Genomic DNA, 19,898 nt, shown 5'->3' with positions numbered 1-19,898 from the left:
AAGGCCTCTCACTTTCAGTATCGCAATTCTTCAGTTCTTGACCATATGGCAGATCTGGCCATGAAATGAGTCGGTGAATTCAAATGGCCTGCCTGATGGTTGCTCAGGTAGGTGTCTCTGAGAAGAAACAACTGAAAACCAGGCCTGACAGCAAAAAGTTTCATAATAAATAATGCCTTATTTGCAGAAACAGAAATTTATTTCACAATATAATATCCTTCAGCTGAGTGAATTTTCTTCAGTGAGATTCAGTGTTTTATTTCCTTAAAAACTGTTTAGTTAATTAATTCATTGATTCATTTATTCTCAGATTGTAACCATAAATCCCATCATAATGCAGAGTATTCGTGGATATGTAGTGTATCAGATTATACTTTAACAGGGAGCACAGCCATTGCAGGTTACTTCTTGTCACATCAGATTTGTCAGTCACATGGTTTTTCTACTTCCTCTGTGATCACTGTCAGAAGATACTTCAGTAATCTGTAAGGTATTTAAGTTGACCATTCTGACCTGTCAAGCAGACTGTGGGGCACTTATTTGAGAATGTCACTGGAAAAAAACTGTATTTGGAAACTTAAAATCTGTTTAATATGTATGTTGGTGATGACTGATATTTACAGCTTGAAGTCCAGATATTCCAATAAATTATAAAAGGTGTGACTAACAAAATTGTGGTTGTGAATTTCACAGTTAATCCTAAAATCAGTCTTACTACTAACCACAAATGCCAATGGGTATTCAGTGTATTGTCAAGTAATCTCTAGGTCTCTGAGAGTTGTCTACAAGACGATCAGTTATGAGCTTTCCACCTCAGCACAGTACTCATTTACTGCACAGATAATCTCTTCACTTGTGAGAAAAGTATTCTCCCCAAACCGTTCTCTGTGGGAAAACAATCAGGTGGGATGTGAAATTATCAGTGTTGGGTGAAAGAGGATCTATTTTTAGGACTTGGAAGAGCAGTTGAAGGGAAGGGTAGTGTCCTGAAAAGAGGTTGTAAGATAAACATCAACAAAATGAAAACAGTGGTAATGGATTTATTCTAAATCAGTCAACACTTAGGGAATTTGATTAGGATGTAAGACACTAGAAGTAGTAGATGAGTTTTGTTGTTTGGGCAGCAATATAAGTGAAAGTGACCAAAGTAGAGAGAAAATAAAATGCATATTCAATAGTGAGGAAAGAATTTTTGAAAAAGAGAAATTTGTTAACATAAAGTGTTAATTTAAATGTTAAGAGTCTTTTACAAAGGTAATTGTCTGATGTGTGGCCTTGTAAGTTCATGCAAGATCAGAATAGATTTTGAAATGTGGAGCTACAGCAAATTGATGAAGATTAGACAGGTTGTTTAGGTAACAAACAAAGATATACTAAATCAGAGTGGGTTAAAAAGTAGGCGATGCCACAACTTGACTAAAACTAGGACATGTTCGATAGATCACATCCTCGTTATGCACACAGGGAAAAAATTGTATAGGGAAGCCAAGACCTGACAATGGTAAGTAAGTTCAAATTAGTGTGGATTGTAGTAGTTATGCACAGATTAACAGACTTACTCAGGGAGCCACACCAGACTAGTTTTCTGACTGACCACAAAAACTCCTCCTCCTCCTCCTACTACTACTAATGCAGTTTACCATTGTATTAGTCGGTATTCAGCACATCCGTTATCCTGGCACAAGACTAGCTTTTGTGGGTAACAGCCCAATAACAATTTCTAATAAAATCCAGTAATTCTCTTTTTCAAACAGTCACTCACACTATCATGAGAGTTACAAGAAAATATACATTACCATTTTTCATTCTAGCCTAATAGTTCTTGCCTGTAGATTGCTGTCACCTTTGACAATCCACAATTTTTGAGTTTAGTTTTGTATTATATAAAGTCATGTATAATGAGAAAAATCCTTTGGATTGCACCCAGACATAATACCCTAGATATTTTAATAAGTGTGACGCTTCTGGGTATGAAAGTCTACATTTGACAACCTTATCTTGAGTCAACAATTATTACTCAGTTATTTTCTTATGCAGTACTCTATTTAGTGCATACATACAAATTTATATCAAATGCCTATGTCAACATTCTGGAAAGTTTTAATGTGATGATCTTTTTGTACAATATGTGTAAAGCACTGTCAGAAGAGATGGTCTCAGGACCATTTGCAGACTGAATACAGAACCTTTGACTTTTACTTTTCACACTTTGTCACACAACATCTAAGCCTCCCATGGCTTCCTGCCCTCAGCCTTGAGAGAAAAAGAATTCAGAATCAATACTTTCAGTTTTAAATGTACTAAAGTTCATAAGCCACGCAGCTAGCATCGTAATGCTGTGTTATCCATATGATCTGTTGTTCCACCTTGCTTTTTTAACTATGCAGCCACTCATTCAGGTATTTACAAATAAAAATAAAAATACACAAATAAGCAATAAACAAGAAAATCTGACACTACATTATACTCAAAGAGGAAAAGTGTAACAACATACAAGCCAAAACAATAGAAAAGTGAGTTCTGGCATAAACTGCTCTGTTATATGGACAGAATAACTGGTGCCAGAGGGGAGGAAGGTGTCACTGGAATGTGGAGGGGGATCTGTCATACTATATACAACAAGCATGTTATCTTACGGTGAGAGAGAGCAATGGAACTATATTTGATCACAAGAAACTATAAAATAAGTACTGTTGTGGAACGTCAGTACTATGTATTTCACTTTTTTATTATGTCTATGTTGTCCAAGTACTGAGAGAATATGCCAATAATATAATAACACTTTATTTTTAGTTTTAGTTTCATTAAAATTATTATCCATGAAGTAATTTCCCTCTTTGTGTTACATAGCCTTGCTTTCTGCATATGAGTGGCTGATCTGTTGGTTGCTGGTATCAACAGAGGAGAAACTGGAGAAATTACAAAAGACTGGAGCTGATCCTTTCACTGCAAAAAACAACTCTCAAGTGTTCTATGCTCGCACACTTTCACTAGCCTATGCAGAGGTAATGACAAAAAGTACTCTTGTAAGATGCACAATGGAAAAAAGATACTGTTTTGCCTTTAGATACTGAATCATTCTTTGCATTATTTGAAATCTAAAAAAAAAAAAAAAAAAAAAAAAAAAAAAACTTTAAGAAAAAGGTGAACTAAATTTATATTAAGGTTTTTTATCTTGTTGAAAAATCGACATTCATTCTTTGTATTCAGGTTTATTCGTCTCAATTATTTTTTAATGATCTTTCACAATGTACATAGTATATTCTAGATCCATTTTCCTGTTTCAGAAGAAATTAATGACTTCTAGATGCCTCAATAAAACTTGTCTTTCAGTTCCATTATAAAGGGTGGTGGAAAAGTCACTGGACAGTTGATTAAAAGAAAGCTAAAGTAACATCAAGATGTAGTACAGTAGGATGTTTTAACCCATTAAGTTGTTGTTACCAAATGGTGATAATTATGCCTAGTCAAGTTAGTGTACGATGCAGTGACAAACAAAACAAATACAATAATCAAACTAGTGAACTGTTGATAGCACGACCTGTGAAACATTTACTTCTGTAGTTTCCTGAATTGTTACAATGTTAATGGAAAAAGTAAGGATTTTCACGTTTAAATACATTTTATAAAAGTGGTGCTGCTGCAATTGTCAATGAACAGGAATGACACTTTAAATCAAAACTACCATCTGGATAAACAGTGTATGACATACAAGATAGATTTGGAGAACATGGATTTGTTATGGAAGCACCAAGATCTGGCCGCCCAGCAACAGTCACGACTGAGGAAAAGGAATTGCAGGTATATTTAGCTGTGACCAAACGTTCATGAAAATCAACTGGACGATTAGGAACTGAGCTGGATTTATCATGAAGGCCAGTGCAAAGAGTGTTACACAAACAGAAGTTTAAAGTTTACATTCCACACTTATGACATTGGTTACTTGAAGATGATCCAGATTGACATCTTCAGTTTTGTGAATTTGTGTTTGACCAGCAGGAACTTGATCCTATCCTATTGAGTAAAATTGGGTGGTCTGATGAGGCCAATTTTAAGTTAGGTGGACAAGTTAACAGACATATCTGCACTTTCTGGTATTCTGACAACCAAAATCTTTTGTTAGAACAGCCTCTAAATCAACCTGGTGTGAGTGTTTGTGGGGCAGTATCATCATTTGGTGTACTTGGACCACTTTTTTTTTGAAGGAATAATGTCAGGAGATAACTACTTGGATATGCTTCAGAATTATGTATATAAATTCAGTCTTTTGTTTAAATCGTTGTCCAGAGGCTTATGCGCCACCCTGTATTGTAACAATATGAATTCATTCACTTCATATTTTGTTGGCTAATCATGCTAGCAGGTTTATATGGTCACACTGGCAAATTTGATGTATCCAGCATGTCCAGATTTACCATACAACATCAGTCCATCAACATTACACTGTGAACAGTTTACCCTGTTGGCAATGTGTGCTTTCCATACATTGTGTATCATTGTAAAAATGATCCCTGAATAAACGAGCTGTCACAACACAATATACTGTTGCTGTTGGGTAAACCTGAAACAATAAAATGTGGATTTCCCGTCGATAAAATAAAAACAGGCAGATAATGTCTAAATAGATCTGTTTGCTTCGAGGCATTTCAGTGTTGTTGTTGTTGTTGTGGTCTTCAGTCCTGAGACTGGTTTGATGCAGCTCTCCATGCTACTCTATCCTGTGCAAGCTGCTTCATCTCCCACTACCTACTGCGACCTACATCCTTCTGAATCTGTTTAGTGTATTCATCTCTTGGTCTCCCTCTACGATTTTTACCCTCCACGCTGCCTCAGAACATGTCCTACCAACCGGTCCTTTCTTCTTGTCAAGTTATGCCACAAACTCCTCTTCTCACCAATTCTATTCAATACCTCCTCATTAGATATGTGATCTACCCATCTAATCTTCAGCATTCATCTGTAGCAACACATTTCAAAAGCTTCTATTCTCTTCTTGTCCAAACTATTTATTGTCCATGTTTCACTTCCATACATGGCTACACTCCATACAAGTACTTTCAGATACGACTTCCTGACACTTAAATCTATACTCGATGTTAACAAATTTCTCTTCTTCAGAAACGCTTTTCTTGCCATTGCCAGTCTACATTTTATATCCTCTCTACTTTGACCATCATCAGTTATTTTGCTCCCCAAATAGCAAAACTCCTTTACTACATTAAGTGTGTCATTTCCTAATCTAATTCCCTCACCATCACCAGACTTAATTCGACTACATTCCATTATCCTCGTTTTGCTTTTGTTGATGTTTATCTTATATCCTCCTTTCAAGACACTGTCCATTCCATTCAACTGCTCTTCCAAGTCCTTTGTTGTCTCTGACAGAATTACAATGTCATCGGCGAACCTCAAAGTTTTAATTTCTTCTCCATAGATTTTAATACCTACTCAAAATTTTTCTTTTGTTTCCTTTACTGCTTGCTCAATATACAGATTGAATAACATTGGGGAGAGGCTACAACGCTGTCTCACTCCCTTCCCAACCACTGCTTCCCTTTCATGTCCCTCGACTCTTATAACTGCCATCTGCTTTCTGTACAAATTGTAACTAGCCTTTTGCTCCCTGTATTTTACTCCTGCCACCTTTAGAATTTGAAAGAGAGTGTTCCAGTCAACATTGTCAAGAGCTGTCTCTAAGTCTACAAATGCTAGAAACGTAGGTTTGCCTTTCCTTAATCTTTCTCCTAGGATAAGTCGTAAGGTCAGTATTGCCTCATGTGTTCCAAGATTTCTATGGAATCCAAACTGATCTTCCCCAAGGTTGGCTTCTACTAGTTTTTCCATTTGTCTGTAAAGAATTCACGTTAGTATTTTGCAGCTGTGGCTTATTAAACTGATTGTTTGGTAATTTTCACATCTGTCAACACCTGCTTTCTTTGGGATTGGAATTATTATACAGGGTGATTCAAAAAGAATACCACAACTTTAAAAATGTGTATTTAATGAAAGAAACATAATATAACCTTCTGTTATACATCATTACAAAGAGTATTTAAAAAGGTTTTTTTTCACTCAAAAACAAGTTCAGAGATGTTCAATATGGCCCCCTCCAGACACTCGAGCAATATCAACCAGATACTCCAACTCGTTCCACACGCTCTGTAGCATATCAGGCATAACAGTTTGGATAGCTGCTGTTATTTCTCGTTTCAAATCATCAATGGTGGCTGGGAGAGGTGGCCGAAACACCATATTCTTAACATACCCCATAAGAAAAAATCGCAGGGGGTAAGATCAGGGCTTCTTGGAGGCCATCCAGATCTTTTCCCTTTGCACAAACACCCACTCTCTGTAAACTGTTCATACCAATGTTTAATACACCACCTATCAGGAGATTTAACACCATACTTTGTTCGAAATGCACGCTGAACAACTGTCGTCGATTCACTTCTGCCGTACTCAATAACACAAAAAGCTTTCTGTTGAGCGGTCGCCATCTTAGCATCAACTGACGCTGACGCCTAGTCAACAGCGCCTCAAGCGAACAAATGTACAACTAAATGAAACTTTATAGCTCCCTTAATTCGCCGACAGATAGTGCTTAGCTCTGCCTTTTGTCGTTGCAGAGTTTTAAATTCCTAAAGTTGTGATATCCTTTTTGAATCACCCTGTATTCTTCTTGAAGTCTGAGGGTATTTCGCCTGTCTCATACATCTTGCTCAGCAGATGGCAGAGTTTTGTCAGGACTGGCTCTCCCAAGGCCGTCAGTAGTTCTAATGGAATGTTGTCTACTCCCGGGGCCTTGTTTCGACTCAGGTCTTTCAGTGCTCTGTCAAACTCTTCACGCAGTATCGTATCTCCCATTTCATCTTCATCTACATCCTCTTCCATTTCCATAATATTGTCCTCAAGTGCATCGCCCTTGTATAGCATTTCAGTGACCCTCTAGAAATTGGAATATGATGGTGTAATAGAACTAGTTTTGAATAACAGCTTGCTGACCATCTCTTAGTTTTGCTTGACATTAAAGGCAATAGCCTTGCCTTGGCATTAGTTCTATTACATGATCATATTCCAATTTCTAGAAGGTCACTGAAATGCCTCGATGCAAACAGATCTATTTAGACATTATCTACCTGTTTTTATTTTATGGATGGGAAATCCACATTTTATTGTTTCAGGTTTACCCAACAGTAACAGTATATTGTGTTGTGATAGCTCGTTTATTCAGGGGTCATTTTTACAATGATACACAATGTATGGAAAGCACACATTGCCAACAGGGTAAACTGTTCACAGTATAATGGTGCTGGACATGTAGCATGGGAAATCTGGAAATGCTGGATACATCAGATTTGCCATTTTGATAGGCTGTATTGCGTTGTATTGTATTGTATTGTGTTGTACTGTATTGTATTTATTGGTCCTGTTGTCTACAAAAGCATCTTTTGCATTCGACATTGGACAAGTCAAGTTATAATTACACTTCTGAAAGTGATTTCTAGGCATACTTATTTAAGGTTAGAATAGAACACTTTATACATTAAGTATTCATGTAGCACACTTCACAAATTTAAATATTCTTCAATGGAGTAAAAGTGGTCTTGCTGTAAATATGACTTTAGAGACTTTCCAAAGGTTTTGACCTCTGTGATAGCTTCGGGAAGTTTGTTATAAAGTTTAGCTCCCCTGTGGAAAGTACATATTTGGCACAAAGATGTGTTGATTTGGATTTTATGTAAATTTTTGTTCTTTTCTGGTAAAATAATCATCACATTTTTTCTGGAGTCTGTATCTATTGCATTTGTTTTAATGTGTATGAGAATTTTTGTAATGCATACAAATGCCATTGGAATAATATCAGATATCTTAAACAGAGGTTTGCTAGAGTCTCAAAATCTGCATCCAGATATGATTTTAATGGCCCTTTCTTGTAGTTTGGAAGTGCCATGAGATGTTTTAGAGTTTTTCCAGAAAGTGACTCTATATTTAAAGTGAGAATGGAAGTGGGCATGGTATGAATTCATTGTTGTTTTCTCAGTATAGCATGATTTTAGTGAGCAAAGATGGTAACATGTCTTGCTCAGTTGTGCATGAAGATATTCAGTATCCTTATTCCATTTAACATTGCTCTGCAGCCAAAGTCATAGGAATTTGTTTTCAGTTATGTTAATAACAAGTTCTTCATTAATAGAGACCAACAGGATAAACATGTCCTTGTTTGGAGCATTGTGGAATTTTAGTGCAATTGATTTTTTACTACTTATGACAAGTTGATTCTTCTGTACCTAGCTGCTAAGTTGTTTTGTGACAATGTTTACTGATTAAATGTTCTTTGGTTTCTCTTTGTAGTAGAATTGTGGTGTAATCTACAAATATAATTATTTAATGTGCATCCACGTTTAAGTTGAGGTCATTTATATACAGAAGGAACAGAAAGGGTCCCATTACTGATCCTTGAGGTACACCATATTTAATTTTTTTTTTTAAAAGTCTGGTAAGGGTTCAGATACAATTTTTAGGTCGATATTTGTGTGTCTGATGCACACTGACTCTTAAGATTGTTCAGGTAGGAAGTGATCCAGTTGTCGGACAGACCTCTAATACCGTATTTTTCAACTTGTCACCATGCCAAAACCTTTGGCAGGTCAATAAAAACTCCTATTGATTCCTGTTTCTTCTCCATCAGGCTTATACGGAATTGATGCGCTCATAGATAGCAGTTTTCATTGACTTCTTATTTCTGAATTCATGTTGTTCATTGCATAGACTATTATTTTTATTTACAAATTTCATAAGTTTGTTAACCAAAATTATTTCTAATATTTTTGAAATGCAGGAGGAAATTGCTGTGGGCCTGTAGTTATTTACATTATCTTTCTCATCTTTTTTATGTACTGGAATGACTTTAGTTATTTCAATACATTAGGGAAAGAGCCTGCCTGAACTGATCAGTCGCATTAATGTGTAAGTATTTCAGTTAGGTTTGATGCACTCTTCTTCAAGATACTACCAGAGGAATAAAACTTAAACTCTGGATGTAAAAATATCAAACACTCAATTCTTGAAGCATCAGCACTTGCGGCCCTCATCTATGAAAACACACAAATTATCTGCCAAGGGCATCTCAGATAAATGTGATACTTGTTGATGAAGCAAGGGTCAATGGTCTAAGCTCAACAACACCAGGCATAAGTCAAATGATATTTCATGTCTCTCTTAATCTCATGTTGTGCATTCCAGAGAAATAATATCTTATTTACTCAGATGCTGACATTAACTGTAATTCACTAAGTAGATATCAGCATGTAAAGTTAGATAATGTCTAGATAGGTTAATACTAAAACGTATAACGAAAAAATTGTCATGAGATGATTGGCCCGTAAACTTTACACCACTGTGTTTAAAAATGAAAATATATTTCATATTAATACAAAGTAGACTTTCGTTACATCCATAATATAGACTAGGACTTAATTTCCAAAAACTGACGTTACATGCGATGCAAATTATTAAACTTCCTGACAGTTTAAAACTATATTCCAGAATTCCAGTCAAACCCAGATTGATGTTGAAGGGTTAGAAGATTGATAGACAACTACAATTTTCCTTTGAATTTTATTCCCAAATTGGTTTTGGAAAATTTATGTTTCCATCATCAAAGCTGTATAATGATAGAAAAAAATTCTTACATCAATAATGAGAGATAAAAATATACATAACCTGCCCACCCAAGGACGATTTTAGTTCTGGCGTACAAGCGACATCAGCACAGCAACTACAGTGGCAACTTGACGTAACAAATGTGTAAAGTTTGAAGAGTCAGTTGTGAGCAGGATGCATTAAGCAGTGGACGTGTGGCTGTCATGTGTCGATGTTGTTGTCATCACAGATTTATCCCTTAAACCTCGACCCCCTAACAAAATGTGGTCCACCAAGACTGAAGGTGGAGGTGCAAAGGTGATGGGTGAGTGGAACAGCCTTCCCAAAGATGGACTTTTTTTGACAGTATTCACATTGTATTGGAATGGGAGGGGGGGGGGGGGGGGGGGACACAGCAGAGGAGACTCTGTAGAACACTTGAAGCATTAAAACCTCCATCTTAACTTCTCTCTATTTTTTATTAACTCAGTCTTGAAACCTTTGGGACAGACTGTGTGTGTGTGTGTGTGTGTGTGTGTGTGTGTGTGCGTGCGTGCGTGCGTGCGTGCGTGCGTACTTGCGCTCCTTTTTTTTCTTTTTCTTTATCAACAGTGTTTTCTGTGTATTGCAGAATAAGCAAATGAACATTTATTTTTTACCTCATTATTGACATAAGTTTTCCTTTCATTGAAAAACACTGATCATGGAAATATAGGTTTGTGAATAAATAATAATAACAATAATAATAATGTTGTTGGTGTTGTTGTTGTTGTGGTCTTCAGTCCTGAGACTGGTTTGATGCAGCTCTCCATGCTACTCTATCCTGTACAAGCTGCTTCATCTCCCACTACCTACTGCAACCTACATCCTTCTGAATCTGTTTAGTGTATTCATCTCTTGGTCTCCCTCAACGATTTTTACCCTCCACGCTGCCCTCCAATGCTAAATTTGTGATCCCTTGGTTCCTCAGAACATGTCCTACCAACCGGTCCTTTCTTCTTGTCAAGTTATGCCACAAACTCCTCTTCTCACCAATTCTATTCAATACCTCCTCATTAGTTATGTGATCTACCCATCTAATCTTCAGCATTCATCTGTAGCAACACATTTCGAAAGCTTCTATTCTCTTCTTGTCCAAACTAGTTATTGTCCATGTTTCACTTCCATACATGGCTACACTCCATACCAATACTTTCAGACACGACTTCCTGACACTTAAATCTACACTTGATGTTAACAAATTTCTCTTCTTCAGAAACGCTTTTCTTGCCATTGCCAGTCTACATTTTATATCCTCTCTACTTCGACCATCATCAGTTATTTTGCTCCCCAAATAGCAAAACTCCTTTACTACTTTAAGTGTGTCATTTCCTAATCCAATTCCCTCAACATTACCCGACTTAATTCGACTACATTCCTTTATCCTCGTTTTGCTTTTGTTGATGTTCATCTTATATCCTCCTTTCAAGACACTGTCCATTCTGTTCAACTGCTCTTCCAAGTCCTTTGCTGTCTCCGACAGAATTACAATGTCATCGGCAAACCTCAAAGTTTTAATTTCTTCTCCATGGATTTTAATACGTACTCTGAATTTTCCTTTTGTTTCCTTTACTGCTTGCTCAATACACAGATTGAATAACATTGGGGAGAGGCTAAAAACCTGTCTCACTCCCTTCCCAACCACTGCTTCCCTTTCATGTCCCTCGACTCTTATAACTGCCATCTGCTTTCTGTACAAATTGTAACTAGCCTTTCGCTCCCTGTATTTTACCCCTGCCACCTTTAGAATTTGAAAGAGAGTATTCCAGTCAACATTGTCAAGACCTTTCTATAAGTCTACAAATGCTAGAAACGTGGGTTTGCCTTTCCTTCATGTTTCTTCTAAGATGTATGGAATCCAAACTGATCTTCCCCAAGGTTGGCTTCTACCAGTTTTTCCATTCGTCTGTAAAGAATTCAAGTTAGTATTTTGCAGCTGTGACATATTAAACTGATAGTTCGGTAATTTTCACATCTGTCAACACCTGCTTTCTTTGGGATTGGAATTATTATATTCTTCTTGAAGTCTGAGGGTATTTCGCCTGTCTCATGCATATTGCTCACCATATGGTAGAGTTTTGTCAGGACTGGCTCTCCCAAGGCCGTCAATAATTCTAATGGAATGTTGTCTACTCCCAGGGCGTTCTTTTGACTCAGGTCTTTCAGTGCTCTGTCAAACTCGTCACACAGTATCGTATCTCCCATTTCATCTTCATCTACATCCTCTTCCATTTCAATAATATTGTCCTCAAGTACATCGCCCTTGTATAGACCCTCTATATACTGCTTCCACCTTTCTGCTTTCCCTTCTTTGCTTAAAACTGGGTTTCCATCTGAGCTCTTGATATTCATACAAGTGGCTCTCTTCTCTCCAAAGGTCTCTTTAATTTTCCTGTAGGCAGTATCTATCTTACCCCTAGTGAGATAAGCCTCTACATCTTTACATTTGTCCTCTAGCCATCCCTGCTTAGCCATTTTGCACTTCCTGTCGATCTCATTTTTGAGATGTTTGTATTTCTTTTTGCCTGCTTCATTTACAGCATTTTTATGTTTTCTCCTTTCATCAATTAAATTCAATATTTCTTCTGTTACCCAAGGATTTCTACTAGCCCTAGTCTTTTTACCTATTTGATCCTTTGCTGCCTTCACTACTTCATCCCTCAGAGCTACCCATTCTTCTTCTACTGTATTTCTTTCCCCCATTCTTGTCAATTGTTCCCTTATGCTCTCCCTGAAACTCCGTACAACCTCTGGTTTAGTCAGTTTATCCAGGTCCCATCTCCTTAAATTCCTACCTTTTTGGAGTTTCTTCATTTTTAATCTATAGTTCATAACCAATAGCTTGTGGTCCGAGTCCACATCTGCCCCTGGAAATGTCTTACAATTTAAAACCTGGTTCCTAAATCTCTGTCTTACCATTATATAATCTATCTGAAACCCGTCAATATCTCCAGGCTTCTTCCATGTATACAACCTTCTCTTATGATTCTTGAACCAACTGTTAGCTATGATTAAGTTGTGCTCTGTGCAGAATTCTACCAGGCGGTTTCCTCTTTCATTTCTTCCCCCCAATCCCCAATCCATATTCACCTACTACGTTTCCTTCTCTCCTTTTTCCTGCTACCGAGTTCCAGTCACCCATGACTATTAAATTTTCGTCTCCCTTCACTATCTGAATAATTTCTTTTATCTTTTCTTCAATTTCTTCATCATCTGCAGAGCTAGTTGGCATATAAACTTGTATTACTGTAGTAGACATGGGCTTCATGTCTATCTTGGCCACAATAATGTGTTCACTATGCTGTTTGTAGCAGTTTTTTATTCATTATTAAACCTACTTCTGTATTACTCCTATTTGATTTTGTATTTATAACCCCGTATTCGCCTGACCAAAAGTCTTGTTTCTCCTGCCACCAAACTTCACTAATTCCCACTATATCTAACTTTAACGTATCCATTTCCCTTTTTAAATTTTCTAACCTACCTGCCCAATTAAGGGAAGTGACATTTCACGCTCCGATCTGTAGAACACCAGTTTCCTTTCTCCTGATAACGACATCCTCTTGAGTAGCCCCGCCCGGAGATCCGAATGGGGGATAATAGTAAATCATAATTGTAACTGTTTGCTAGATTTCCTGTTCGTATAAAAAAAGATTATATTGCTGCAGACCCAACCCAACCCAACCTAAGCATCAGCCTCTTGTAAATGCATCCAGGATCATGTTTTTCATTGACTCTTACTGAGCCACGCAACACACCTCGCAACTTACCTGACTGCTTCCTTACATCACAACCTGTCTTCTACTTTCCAGATTCTTCCAATCTTCCTGAACACTTTTTTAGACTAGTGCTGCTTGGAGAAAGTAAGCTGTAGCAAAATTGTTTAGCCACAGCCTAAGGATTGTTTATAGTGTGGATCTTTCATTTTGGAACAGTGTGTGTATTGTTGTGAAACCTCCCAGCAGATTGAGACTATGTGTTATGCTTGGATTTGAAGTCAGTCCCTTGCCTCTCTTCAAGAGAGCTATCTACATGACTTGTGGCCCACAGTTCTCTTTTCAAGAGAACTATCCAGATGACTTGTGGCCTACAGAAGGCCAGAGCTCTGGACATGAGTCTATCCATTCCCATCAAGAAACTTTTCAAGGATATGAAATGAGTCAAGAGTTATATTAACGTAAGACATCTTCTTTGTTTGTCTAATTTCTTTACAGCTTTCTATGTATTTCCTTTCTACTCCTGGATTCTTTCCTTTTATGTGGAATGTTTGATACTTTTAGAAAATGATCTATTTTATTTTCCAGTTTACTGTATTTGCCCCATGCATAGATATTCATTTTTCTCCTTACTGCTATTTCTTTTTGTGCCAAACATTTGCTTATTTCTGTTTTTCATTTTTATTGTTTTCTTATTTATCTATATGCTAATGTTCATCCTCATTCACACAAAAACTCTAAAAAAAAAAAATGTGTCGATCCACTTCTAGCCCATATGCGAGCAGTTGTTCAGCTCGACTTTGATCAACAGAGGTGTCGGCTGTCCTACTGAGGGATATTGTGCCAAATTCTGTCCAGTTGGCACATAGATTGTCAAAACCCTGATTTGGTTTGAGGTTCCTGCCCATAATGCCCCAAACATTCTAGTTGGGGCGACATCTGCTGACCTTGCTGGACAAGGTGGGGTTTGGCAAGCACAAAGACGAACAGTAGAAAATTTAATTTTATCCATATTTTGCAACTTCAAACGTGGTTGTATTCAATGCACTGGAAGTATAAATTAAAAAATGCCTTCAGACACATATTTTTTTGTTTTATTAAAAACCCACACGGTCCAAAATAAATTGTGTATTTTATAAAACACAAAAATCTGTGACTGAAAGCATTTCTTAACTCATACTTTCAAACAGTGTGCAGGCAGATGTCTTGCTGAAATGTGAGCCCAGGATAGCAGGACAACAGAATGGGGTGTAGAATATTGTTGACAATCTGCTGTGCTGCAGGTGATGACCAAAGTGGTCCTGCCATGAAATTAAATGGCCTCTCAGACCATCACTCCTTGTTGTCAGGCCGTATGGCATGTGACAGTTAGGTTTGTTATACCACCACTGTCTGGGGCGTCTCCAACACTGTTTCACTGGTCAACAGGGGTTTGGTATACCACCACTGTCTGGGGCGTTTCCAGCACTGTTTCACTGGTCATTAGGGCTCCTTTTGAAGCAGGACTCATCACTGAAGACAACTCTACTTCAGTCAATGAGATTCCAGACTGAATGTGTGGAACACCACTGCAAACGCGCTTCTCGGTGTACAGAGGTCAGTCGTAATCAGCGCAAGAGGCACCATGAGCGCAACCCCTTTTCTCTGAGCTGCCTATTAATGGTCCTTGTTGTCACTGAAGCATCAGTTGCACTTCAGATCGATGATAATGATGAATCCAGTGCTTTGAGTGAGTATCTGACAATTTCTTGGTCCAAATGATTAATGGAAAATCTCATATAAAGATGTGAAACAAATACTAACAAAGAGATAGAGGGGCTGGCCAGTACTTACCTCAGCTCAGTACAGCCGATAGATACACATAAAACAAAACTGAAAATTTACGTTCCCTAGCTTTCGGAGCAAATGTTCCTTCATCGGGGAGGAGAGAGGGGAAAGAAAGGGAAGAAGGGAAAGGAGATTCAGTTACTCACAACCCAGGTTATGAAGCAACAGGGAAAGGAAAATAGGGAGGGTAGCAAGGATGGAGGCATGGTTGTCAGAGGGAAGCCAAAGATATTCTACTGTAAGTACTGTGCCAGCTTCAAACCAAAGAGGATGCATACAGAAGTAAAGAGGTATATAGTATAAAGATAAACACAACTATGTAGGATGAAAAGATGCGTGAATGGCTAAAGAGGAAAGGGAAAGAGGATAAGACTGAAGAGTAAATGGGAGTGAGGTTGTTTAACGTAGGTTCAGTCCAGGGGGATGGCGAGATGAAAGGATGTGTTGGAGTGCAAGTTCCCATCTCCGCAGTTCAGAGGGACTGGTGATGGGTGGGAGAAGCCAAATGGCACATATGGTGTAGCAGGTTCCTAGGTCCCTAGAATTATGCTGGAGGGCATGCTCCGCTACTGGGTATTGGGCATCTCCTAGGCGGGCAGTTCGTCTGTGTCCGTTCATGCGCTCAGCCAGTTTAGTTGTTGTCATGCCGATGTAAAAGGCTGTGCAGTGCAGGCATGTCAGTTGATAAATGACATGTATAGTTTCACAGGTGGCCCTGCCTTGAATTGCGTATGTTTTACCAGTAGCGGGGCTGGAGTAGGTGGTTGTAGGGGGATGCATGGGGCAGGTTTTGCAGAGGGGTCGGTTACAGGGGTAGGAACCGCTGGGTAGAGAAGGTAGTCTGGGAATATTGTAGGGTTTAACAAGGATGTTACAGAGGTTAGGGGGGCGACGAAAAGCAACTCTGGGTGGTGTGGGGAGAATTTTGTCAAGGGATGATCTCATTTCAGGGGTTGACTTGAGAAAGTCATATCCCTGGCGGAGTAATTTGTTGATGTTTTCGAGGCCAGGATAATATTGGGTGACAAGGGGGATGCTTCTGTGTGGTCTGGGGGTAGGAACATTGTTGTTGGACGGGGAGGAATGTATTGCTCGGGAAATCTGTTTGTGGACAAGGTCTGCAGGATAGTTGCGGGAGAGGAAAGCACTGGTAAGGTTATTGGTGTAATTGTTGAGGGATTCGTCACTGGAGCAGATATGTTTGCCACGGATACCTAGGCTGTAGGGAAGGGAGCGTTTGATGTGGAAAGGATGGCAGCTATCAAAGTGAAGGTACTGTTGTTTGTTTGTGGGTTTGATATGGACAGAGGTGTGGATGTGAGCTTCAACAAGATGAAGTTCAACATCCAGGAAGGTGGCTTGGGTTTTGGAGAAGGACCAGGTGAAATTCAGATTCGAAAAGGAGTTGAGTTTATGGAGGAAATTAAGGAGTGTTTCTTCACCATGAGTCCAGACCACCCTACTCAATCTCCCCATCCCAGCACATACCCCACACAGACCAAATCTCAACTATAACCACAGTCAAATGCCACATATCACCAGTCCCAATTCAGTCCTAAACCTCTCATCCAGATCCCTCTCTCCTTCAGAGACATCTGTTCTATCAAAAGGCTTAACTTTTAGCCCCACGCCTAAATTCAACCACACTGTCCTGGTTAAAGATCTCCTCTCATTCACCCGGAACCTCAACTGGAAATATCACTTCACTACCCAAACACAGCCCCCAAATACTAGACCCAGTGTTGAAGCCTGTCTAGAACAGTTCTGACTGCCTTCTCAAAGGGATCCTCCTCCCCTCACCCAAAACCATCCCTTGCAGACATTTCAGGAATTCCTCACATCCAGTGTTGCCTCCCAGTCCTTCTTGAAGAACATCCCGACAACCCCCAACATCACTCCAGCTGAATCCCGTGCCATTAAGGAGCTGAAAATAGACCGCTCTATTGTCATCCTCCCGGCGGATAAAGGCTCCACAACTGTTGTACTTGACCGTGTGGAGTATGTGGCAGAAGGACTGCGTCAACTCTCCGACACCTCAACCTACAAAGCTGTTACCCAGGATCCTATTCCCTCCATCCAGACTGAGCTGCAAAAAATCCTAAAAATACAAGGTCCCTCACAAGGCCTCACAACGGATTCCATGGACTTACTCACTCCACCTGAGCCACGTACCCCTACCTTCTACCTATTACCCAAAATCCACAAAGAGAACCATCCTGGCCGTCCCATTGTAGCAGGCTTCAAAGCCCCAACCGAACGTATCTCAGCTCTGGTAGACCAGCACCTCCAGCCTATCACCTGAAGACTCCCATCCTACATCAAAGACACAAACCACTTCCTAGAACGCCTCAAATCCATTCCCACCCCTCTCCCACCTGAAACCTTTCTTGTCACCATAGATGCTACATCCCTTTACACAAACATCCCACATACCCATGGTCTCTCTGCCCTTGAGCACTACCTCTCCCAACGCCCACCCGAAGATCTTCCAAAAACCTCATTCCTTGTCACACTTACCAACTTCATCCTCACCCATAATTACTTCACTTTTGAAGGCCAGACCTACAAACAAATCAGGGGAACGGCCATGGGAACCAGGATGGCTCCGTCCTATGCCAACCTCTTCATGGGCTGCATGGAGGAGGCTTTCCTGAAGACCCAACAGCTGCTTCCCCTGGCCTGGTATAGGTTTATAGATGACATCTTTGTGGTCTGGACTCATGGTGAAGAAACACTCCTTAATTTCCTTCATAACCTCAACTCCTTTTCGAATCTGAATTTCACCTGGTCCTTCTCCAAAACCCAAGCCACCTTCCTGGATGTTGACCATCATCTTGTTGAAGCTCGCATCCACACCTCTGTCCATATCAAACCCACAAACAAACAACAGTACCTTCACTTTGATAGCTGCCATCCTTTCCACATCAAACGCTCCCTTCCCTAAGGCCTAGGTATTCGTGGCAAACGTATCTGCTCCAGTGACGAATCCCTCAACAATTACACCAATAACCTTACCAGTGCTTTCCTCTCCCGCAACTATCCTGCAGACCGTGTCCACAAACAGATTTCCCGAGCAATACATACCTCCCCATCCAACAACAATGTTCCTACCCCCAGACCACACAGAAGCATCCCCCTTGTCTCCCAATATTATCCTGGCCTCGAAAACATCAACAAATTACTCCGCCAGGGATATGACTTTCTCAAGTCAACCCCTGAAATGAGATCATCCCTTGACAAAATTCTCCCCACACCACCCAGAGTTGCTTTTCGTCACCCCCCTAACCTCTGTAACATCCTTGTTAAACCCTACAATATTCCCAGACTACCTTCTCTACCCAGCGGTTCCTACCCCTGTAACTGACCCCGCTGCAAAACCTGCCCCATGCATCCCCCCACAACCACCTACTCCAGCCCCGCTACTGGTAAAACATACGCAATTCAAGGCAGGGCCACCTGTGAAACTATACATGTCATTTATCAACTGACATGCCTGCACTGCACAGCCTTTTACATCGGCATGACAACAACTAAACTGGCTGAGCGCATGAACGGACACAGACGAACTGTCCGCCTAGGAGATGCCCAATACCCAGTAGCGGAGCATGCCCTCCAGCATAATTCTTGGGACCTAGGAACCTGCTACACTGTATGTGCCATTTGGCTTCTCCCACCCATCACCAGTCCCTCTGAACTGCGGAGATGGGAACTTGCACTCCAACACATCCTTTAATCCCGCCATCCCCCTGGACTGAACCTACGTTAAACAACCTCACTCCCATTTACTCTTCAGTCTTATCCTCTTTCCCTTTCCTCTTTAGCCATTCACGCATCTTTTCATCCTACATAGTTGTGTTTATCTTTATACTATATACCTCTTTACTTCTGTATGCATCCTCTTTGGTTTGAAGCTGGCACAGTACTTACAGTAGAATATCTTTGGCTTCCCTCTGACAACCATGCCTCCATCCTTGCTACCCTCCCTATTTTCCTTTCCCTGTTGCTTCATAACCTGGGTTGTGAGTAACTGAATCTCCTTTCCCTTCTTCCCTTTCTTTCCCCTCTCTCCTCCCCGATGAAGGAACATTTGCTCCGAAAGCTAGGAACGTAAATTTTCGGTTTTGTTTTATGTGTATCTATCGGCTGTACTGAGTTGAGGTAATTTCTTGGTCCTCTTGTTCTGTCATCTCTCTAGTTTGACCACTTCAGCCGTGGCTCATATTGTTCATCTATTTGTGCCAACATCATGGAATAGTGCCATCACTCGTACTCAAATATCGTGCAGTTTCTTCACCTACATGTGCTCTCTCAAAGGCTGACATCTGCATATATTGTTCACACATCTGTCTGCGAGGCATAGTTCCTGTCCGACTTAGTACAAATAATTAAATTTGCAAAGACTTTATGCCCTGGTAATGACATGTCCGCCAGCCCTTGTGGCTGAGCGGTTCTAGGCGCTTCAGTCTGGAACCGTGAGACCGCTACGGTCGCAGATTCGAATCCTGCCTTGGGCATGGATGTGTGTCATGTCCTTAGGTTAGTTAGGTTTAAGTAGTTCAGAGCCATTTGAACCAATGACATGTCCTCTGTTTACTATCTTTGTCAGCTATACGGTGAAATTGTGCTGTAGCATTCCACATTCATCCATGGGCTGTCAAAATTTACAATTTTGCG

General features: G+C 39.8%; 1 protein-coding gene across 3 annotated transcripts in view; it reads left to right on the top strand.

The window, feature by feature from the left end:
* Positions 1-19,898, top strand: part of LOC124795026 (peroxisomal acyl-coenzyme A oxidase 3-like) — a 139,944-nt gene that overhangs the window by 83,543 nt on the left and 36,503 nt on the right. For all 3 annotated transcript variants that reach the window (XM_047258797.1, XM_047258798.1, XM_047258796.1), the window contains exon 11: positions 2,851-3,005. In XM_047258797.1, the coding sequence (XP_047114753.1) occupies positions 2,851-3,005 (155 nt within the window). The remainder of the gene's footprint in view (positions 1-2,850; positions 3,006-19,898) is intronic.

The sequence above is a fragment of the Schistocerca piceifrons genome, chromosome 4 (assembly GCF_021461385.2).
Source record: "Schistocerca piceifrons isolate TAMUIC-IGC-003096 chromosome 4, iqSchPice1.1, whole genome shotgun sequence".
Lineage (NCBI taxonomy): Eukaryota > Metazoa > Arthropoda > Insecta > Orthoptera > Acrididae > Schistocerca > Schistocerca piceifrons.
The sequence above is the reverse complement of the archived record's forward strand: the minus strand, read 5'-3'. Positions and strand labels throughout refer to the sequence as shown.